The sequence below is a fragment of the Pediculus humanus genome, genomic scaffold, assembly GCF_000006295.1.
Source record: "Pediculus humanus corporis 1103172107744 genomic scaffold, whole genome shotgun sequence".
Lineage (NCBI taxonomy): Eukaryota > Metazoa > Arthropoda > Insecta > Psocodea > Pediculidae > Pediculus > Pediculus humanus.
Window position 1 is genome coordinate 37,822 of NW_002987345.1, and position 8,428 is coordinate 46,249.

General features: G+C 23.4%; 1 protein-coding gene across 1 annotated transcript; it reads left to right on the forward strand.

Moving 5' to 3' along the window:
• Positions 1 to 5,421: 5,421 nt before the first annotated feature.
• Positions 5,422 to 7,963, forward strand: Phum_PHUM336520 (uncharacterized protein; the record flags this gene model as incomplete). Its single annotated transcript, XM_002427651.1, has 8 exons — positions 5,422 to 5,527; positions 5,755 to 5,879; positions 6,383 to 6,736; positions 6,829 to 6,982; positions 7,110 to 7,247; positions 7,331 to 7,490; positions 7,568 to 7,727; positions 7,817 to 7,963. The coding sequence occupies 8 exons, from the start codon at positions 5,422 to 5,424 to the stop codon at positions 7,961 to 7,963; spliced, it is 1,344 nt and encodes a 447-aa protein (XP_002427696.1).
• Positions 7,964 to 8,428: the final 465 nt, after the last annotated feature.

Consider the following 8,428-nt stretch of genomic DNA (forward strand, 5'->3'; position numbering starts at 1 on the left):
ATAATAATCGTAAATCCACCCTTTTCAGTATTTATAATTAAAAAGAAAAGCAAAAAAAATTTTTTTTAAAGGTTTTTTTTTTTTTTTGGTGATAACGCGAGATTAAAAATGTTTTTATCATTTTTTTTCCTAAAAACCTTTTTTTAAATTATTAACCGAAAAGTCAAAAATCTCTAAATGATCTTTTAGAAGAAAAAAAAAGAAAAAAAAAAAGAAGAAAATTTAAACGTTATGGTAGTTTTAAATAACATTGATGGATGTAAATACCAATTTGCGTGTGCGTGTGTGCGTGTGTGCGTGTGATTGATTTATTATTAGCTTTTTACCAAAAGTAATAAAAATCGATAAATAATAATAATAATAATAAATTTCACTCTCTCGTTAACGATTTCGTCTTTATTAAATAAATAAATTATATATGGTAGTGATGGTAATACGTTAAGTACAATTTAAATAAAATTTAATATTTGAATTTTAATATTAAAAATGGACACGAATCGTAAAATTTTAAATTAAATTACACTTTTACCACCCAAATGAATTGAAATTTTTCAAAAGGTTACGTAATTTATTACGTAATATTTTGACCCCGATACAAAATTTAAAAAAAAAAAATTAATAAATTTTTATTTTTTATTTATTTAATTAGTTTCGGATAAAGAAAAGAAAATATTATCGGAGTATAAATATTAATTTAAAAAAAAAAAAAAAAAAATATTTAATAATAATAATAATAATAATAATAAAGGAATAATAATAATAATAATAATAATAATAATAATAATAATAATAATAATGATCCATTCGTTAGCATAATTATTTAATTTTTTTTTTTTTTTAACGGGGGAAAAAGAAAAGCAAAATCGATCGATAATGTGTTAATAATGAAAAATTTTCTTTTTTCTCTCTAAAGAAAATTCCAAAACTTTCAATTAATAATAATAATAATAATAATAAAGGTTTCAAGTTCTACCGAAAGTAGGAAACGAGAGTAAAAAAAAAAAAAAAAAAATTAAATAAAAACACATTTCTCGTAACTTAAGAGCATAAAAAAAAAAAAAAAAGTTGGTTTTTATTTTCCTACTACTACTTTTTTTTACCCTTTTGTGATGAAAAAGTGGGGATAGGCGCGCGAAGAAAAGGTTCGAGAAGGAAGGAAGGAAGGAAAAAGGTCCTTCATATTATTTCGTATTTTTTAATTAATATTTTTTTTTTTATTTAACCCGATAAAAAAAAAAAAAAGAAAAAGTTTCATTTTAAAACTTGTATTAGAATTAGTTCAAGATTTCAACGTATATCTCTCTCCAAAAAAAAAAAAAAAAAAAGAAAAAAAAAATTTAATTAGTAAAAATGTCAGGTAGGAAGGTAGGTAGGTAGGTAGGTTACCTACCAACCTACCTGAGTTAGCAGTTTTAATAATTTAAAGCTTTTTTTTTCTTTCTCTCTCCCCCTCTTTCCACCCCGAAATCTTTTTTCAATTTTCTTACTTTAATGACTTCCAACAATTTCAAATTAATTTTCTTTTTTTTCTTTTTAACGTGGAAAATTCATTTTTTTTTTTTTTTTTTTTTTTTTTAATGAATTAAAACAAGAATAGCACACGTTATAAATAATTTAATGGGGAGGTAGGTGTGTATATACGTGCGACAGAAAGGAAAGGTAGAAAAGGTTAAAAAGGTAAAAAAAGGTTTTTTTAAAGGTTTAATTTTATTACTTTGAGGTCAAACGTTTAAATTTTATGCGATGATTTTTTCAAATTAATTTTTTTTGTAATTCTAGTTTTTTTTTTTTTTAAACCTACTCATTCCCTTAATTTTTCCCGGTAAAAAAGAGAGAGAGAGAGAGAAAAAAGAGACATAAAGTGGAATTTTTTTTTTAAAAAAAAAATCGTTATAAAAATATTTTTCAAAAAAAAAAAAAAAAAAAAACGATTAAAAGATACCAGAGAAAAGTTAAATCCATGTGGGAAAAATAAAAATTTATGACCGAAATAAGGTTTTTTAAAAAAAACACAAAACAAAATTAAAAACCAAAACCGTCGTTAATTATCAAAAAAAAAAAAAGTAAAAAAAAAACAAAATTTATTCCTGTTGAAGATTTTTTTTAAAAATAAAATTCTTAATATTGATTTATTTTCAAGTGTTCAGGCACGACAACGACATTTTAGGGGTTGAAAATTCAAAAACAAAAAAAAAAAAAAAAAAATTTACCGGATTCGTTCGGAAAACATTAAAAAAAAAAAAACTTCAAATGAATAATGGAATGTGTTATAGAGAAAAGGGGGGGGAGTAGAAACAAAAGGGTGGAACAAAGGACGGAAACAGGGGGAAAAAAAAGGAAAAGGAAACAAAACCGATAAAGTTTACGTGTGGGATGCAAATTAAATAAATTTCAAGGTACAACGAAAATAATTTCGTTGTTGTAGTACCTTGATTAAAAAATTTGATTTTGAATTTAAATTATAATTTTAATATTATTATTATTATTATTATTATTATTATTCGTGAACCCGAAAAGGTTTTTCCGACTTTTAATTTCGCACACATGAAAATGGAAATTTCTAGAAAAATTTTTTTTTTTTTTTTTTTTTTTTTTTTAGAGTTCGCGATTAAATTTTTTTTTTTTTCATTGAAATATGATTTTATAACTCCCGGAAAATGAATGAAAAAAAAAAATTATTTTTTTTTTTTAAACGAGAACCGTATAAGTGCTTAAGGGAGTCGATAAAAAATAAAAAAAATTGGAAAGCGAGGGGGGCAGTTGAAAAATTGTAGGGGGGAGGGGGGCAGTTGAAAAAACAAAAAATTATACGAAATGAAAAAGTTTTTTTTTTTTTTTCAAACAATTAATTTTAATATCGACTGACGACTGTTTTTTTTTTCTTTATTATTATTATTATTATTTTAAAATGATGCCACGCCCGCCCCCTGTCCACCATTCCCGTTCCTAATCTCTCCCCAATTAAACTAATAATAATAATAATAATAATAATAATAATAATAATAATAATAAGCAAACAAAATTTCTTTTTATTTCAAAAAAAACTTTTAAACTTATTAAAAATATCCGTCTCTGTTCCTGTCCCCCCAAATATTTTTATAAATCAAATTAAATTTAACATCAATCTTAATGAAACGTTATTTAAGTTACCCCTCCCACTTCACTACCACCCCCCCCCCCAAAAGAAAAGTTATAATAATAATAATTTTTATTAAATATTCTTATACATTGACAGAAATCAATCTTTTTTTTTCTTTTCCTGACCTTTTACTCTCTCTCTCTCTCCTCTATCTTCTCTTTCTCTCTTTCTCTCTCCTCTCTCTTCTCTTTCTCTCTTTCTCTCTCTCACTCTTTCTCTCTCCTCCTCTTTCTTTCTATTTTCTCTCTCTTTTTCTCTCTTTCTTTCTCTCTCTCCCTCTTTTTGTCACTATTTTTCTCTCTTTCTTTCTTTCTATCTCTTTTTCTCTCATTTTCTCTCTCTCTTCTCTTTCTCTCAGACTCTTTTACTTTCTATTTTCCTCTCTTTCTCTCTATTTCTATCTCTTTTTCACGTTCTCATTTTCATATTCAAAAGAAAAAATAAAAAAACCGTTAAAACTCAAACATCGTCAAAAAAAACCGTTTTTATCTACCTTCGAATATACCAGTACTAAATTGCAACGCCGCATCGTGCAACAAAACGTCACAGCATTAAAGTAAAAAAAATTTTTGTTTATATAAAAATTTGGTTCCCCCCTTCCACTTTACATCGTTCGCAACAATTAAAAAAAATTGTCATTTTTTAAAAAGAGATAATTTTTTCATTGTTGCTGCCAACTTATGAAAATTAAAAAATTATTCGATTGTCTGTCATATATATATAAACCGCCATTAAATTATACTCATACACCCTAAAATATATATATATATATATATATATATATATATATATATATATTTCAAAGTGTTGTAATTTTCGACGTTTAACAAACGGGTAGACGTTTAAAAACGCAAATAACAAACAAACAAACACAAACAAACGATATATATATGTGTGTGTGTGGTGTGTGTGTGTATAAGAGAAAATAAAGAAGAATTTTATGTTTAATTTACAAATAATAAATCACATTTTATCCCAATGGTAACCAATAATTAAAGTTAAGGCGTAAAAGTTTATTGTTTAAATAAAAGTTTTTTTTTATTTTAATATAAATTACAACAACATGAAATGATCCCGTGAGAGAGAGAGAGAGAGAGAGAGATTTAACGCCCAAAAAACCAAAAACGTTAACCAATATTTTTCAATTTTACATAAATATAATGATTATTTTTTTAATTTTAAATAAAAAATAAATAAAAAATCCCAGAAAAAAAATTTGCCATTATAAGTTTTCAATAACGAAAAAAAAATATGTATTAATAATAATAATAATAATAAAATTTCACTTACGTAAAATGGTATTTTCATCATCATCATTATTATTATTTCCTTATTAATTTTTTTTCATTTTGTTTATCGTAAAATAATATTATTATTATCAATAAAATGAATTTTAAAACAAAATTTATTAATCACACTTTTTAAAAAAAAAAAAAAAAAAACTAATAATAATAATAATAAAACGAAAAAAATTTTATTTTAAACACATTTAAATAAAATCGTTTTCCGATTCAAAAATTTTTTTTTATTTTCTAAACGATTATTTTATTTTTTTTAAACACGTCTTTTTTATTTTTATCCTAATAAAGTAAATTATAATTTTTTTAAATTTTAATCGTGAAAATTAACGGCCATTTACAACACATTTTTCGACTGCAACACCGCAACAACAAGCAAAGGCAACTTTGAAACTATCTCATCCTTTGAATGTACAAATTTTGTAAGGTTGAACTCTACTGCGTTTCTTTAAATTTTTCATTTTTCAGACGGATGACGTCATTTTATCATTTTTTGTAAATATTATTTAGAAAATGATAAATTTTTATTTATAATTTTCTTTTTTACATTTTTTTATTTTAATTTTTGATTTTCTATACGTCTAATAAATATTATTTCTCTCGATTTAAAAAAAAAAAAACTGAAAAGTTAAAAATTATTTTTTAAAGAAACGCACTCACAATCAAATTAAAGATATATGTTACTTATAAGCAATACGATGAGCTTGTTTAGTGATTGGAAAATTATTTTCAGATTTATAAAAATATTTTTATCGTTTATATATATTAATTAATAGATTTTTGTAACGTGAAAATTTATTAAATTAAAAATAAAATTTTTTAGCGGGAAAGTCACACATTTGAATTGTATGCACTTTCGGCATTCAACCGCAATTCTGTTTCAAAATGGCGGCTTTACTTTAAGAAGCCATTTTGTGTGTAATCTAATGAACGTAAAACCGAACAATTATTTATTTATTTATTATAGTCTCTGTAACTTTAGTTATGGAAGAAGAAGCTGGATCTTCTTTAGATCCTAGAATAACGGAAGTTTGTAATATTTTATGGGGTAATAATGTGACAAACGAAATATTTCAAAGATGGTCACAAGGTAAAGAAATTTTAAATTTTTAATGTTTTATATTAAAAAAATGTTATTATTTCATCATTTTATGAAATATTATAAGATTTTTTAATAATTTTCTTAAATAATCATTTAGCGGCTGAATCTTTTCATAAAAACTATCGTTTCATTAATTGTTTTGCTTATTGATGTGTAATATTCAAAATGATAAACTGTAATTAAAACAAATTTAATTTTATAATTTTTGTTTACAGGTTTTGTTTTTAGTAGAGATGAACCCACAGCTTTGGTACAAAAAGCTGGTGGTCCTTGCGCTGTTATTGCACCAATGCAAGCATTTGTTTTAAAATATGTAAACAGTGTTAATCATATGAAAACTGTAAGTTTTTTATATTTATCTTTAAAAACAGAAAAAAAAATTTTCAATTTAAAATTTAATGATAATCATGTCACAGGAGAATAGTTTTTAAATTTATTATTTAATTCAATCAAAAATTTACTACATGAAAATTTATATTTTAAATGAAGTAATTTATATTTATATCTGTGATTAAGATTTTTGTGGTGCACATGGTTTTATGGAGATTGTCAAATGCGAATAAGAAATCGAGTGATTAAAGTGTATTTATTTAAACAATCCTTATTATATTTTTTGTATATAAATTTGTTATTTCTTTTAAAAATGAAATCAAAATTGACATTTTTATTGAAAATTAATTTATTAAAGAATTTTAATAGTTGACTTATCATTTTCTATCATGTTTTTTTTTTGTTCGTGCACTTTTCATCGCAAAAAGTTTACATCGCTAAATAATTTAAAATTTTAAAATTACCATATTAAAAATACAGTTTTAATATATTTGGTATTTGTGTTGATTTCAGATAAAGGAAGATGAAATTTTAAAAATTCTTATTAGAGCTGCGACTGACATTTTAAGGCAAACATGCAAGAATAACACAAACTATTTTTTATTTAGATGTAAAAAAATGAGGCATATGATAAATAAAATAACAGCTGAAGAAGGAGTTAGAAGAGAAAATCAAGTTCTAGATGATGTTTCTCAACCAATTTTAGATTTAGATAATATTAGCTTTATTAAATTTCATGAAAATATTGAAATTGTTAGAAAAACTGGAATTGAACAAGTTTTTAGTGAATATAGTGATGATGTTACTAGTTATTTGACTTGCAGCTTTGGGGTTCTTTTATTTTTATATTCTGTGATGTTGACTAGAGTAAGACTATTTGGTTAAACATTATCAATGTAAATAAACTTTTTTTTTTTAATTTTACTTAAAAACGGGAAAAATTATTATTATTATTTTAGGGTCTTGATGAACTTCGAGATGAACTGGCAGATCCGACAGACAGTCTGATAGAAAATACTTTCGGTTATGGAAGTCAAAGTTTAATTAATTTAATGTTAACAGGAAGAGCTGTTAGTCATGTTTGGGATCACGAACATGATATTGGAGGCTTAAGTATGATTTATTTTTTTCTAAAACTTGCAAAAAAATATAAATTCCTGATTTTATTTTGATTAATAATAAATATTATTTAGTTTCAATCGAAAGTTAATTTTTTTTTTCTTTTATTATTTTTATAAAGAATTAAAAGGACTTGATAGACAAAGTTCTGTAGGGTTTTTAACTTTGCTCGAACATCTTCAACTATGTGAAGTAGGAAGTTTTTTTAAAAATCCAGAGCATCCTATATGGATTTTAGGATCAGACACACATTTAACAGGTACTGAAAATTGATTCCCTCAGTTTAAAACGGTTTATATTCAATTATGACATATACCTTAAATTTTGTTTTATTTTTTTTAGTATTGTTTTCATTTGAGAAGCAATTAGTTGGAAAAGAAACACCTTGGGAAGAAGCAAGAAGGGTTTTTAAAACTTTTGACTGCGAAGGAAATAATTTTATATCGGCAAAAAATTTAGGACCTTTGCTCCAAGCCTTAGGATTAGTTTGTGAAGACGATTAGTACGTTTGTTTTGTTTTGTTTGTTTTTTTTCCAGTTTTAAAAAATTTTCATTCATTCGTATATTATTTTTTTGCAGTGTTGAAATAATGGAAAAAAAATTAGATAGTGAAAATCTAGGTATTATTTTACTAAAAGATTTTATGGACGAGTTTTTCCCTGAAGAAAAAAAAAGTACTCCAGATACATTTACCGTGTGGCATTATAACGGCTTAGCCAAAAGTTCACCTGAAAATAAGGTATAGGGGATGGGGAGAAAGAACTAAACCATATTGTTAAATGATTTCTTTATTAATTAACCTAATTTTTTTCATTTTTCCCAATAAAGGTAAGGTACCATAAAGGAAATGCCATTATATTAGAATGTAACGTTCGATACGTTCTTGAATCGAACAACATGTTGACAGTTCTTCAAACCAAATGGCCTTCAATAGACGTTCAGTGGGAAAACAATTACACTCCTAGTTTAAACTGAAATCAAAATAATAAATAAATAACATTAATAATAATAATAATAATAAAAATTAATAATTAATAAGAATAATAATTCTAATTATATAATGAATAATATAAAACTTAATATTTTAAAATTTAAATTTAAATTTAAATTTAAAAAAAAAATAAAACTTATTATTTTTTTGTATTATCCGCAAGCAAAAATATTTCTAATATATTTAAATAGAAATTTTAAATATTAAAAAAAAAATATATAATATATATATATATACATATATGTATATTTTAAATGAAGAAAAAAATTTTTTTAAATATTTATTCTTTTCATTCCTTGACTTTTTTTTTTTTATTCTCACATTTTCATAAAATTATTTATTTAATATAATACATATAATCATCATTATTTCTTTTTTTTTTTTAAACATAACAACTTTGTACAGAGTGTAAAATGAAAATTTTAAATAAATATATGTAAATAAAAAAG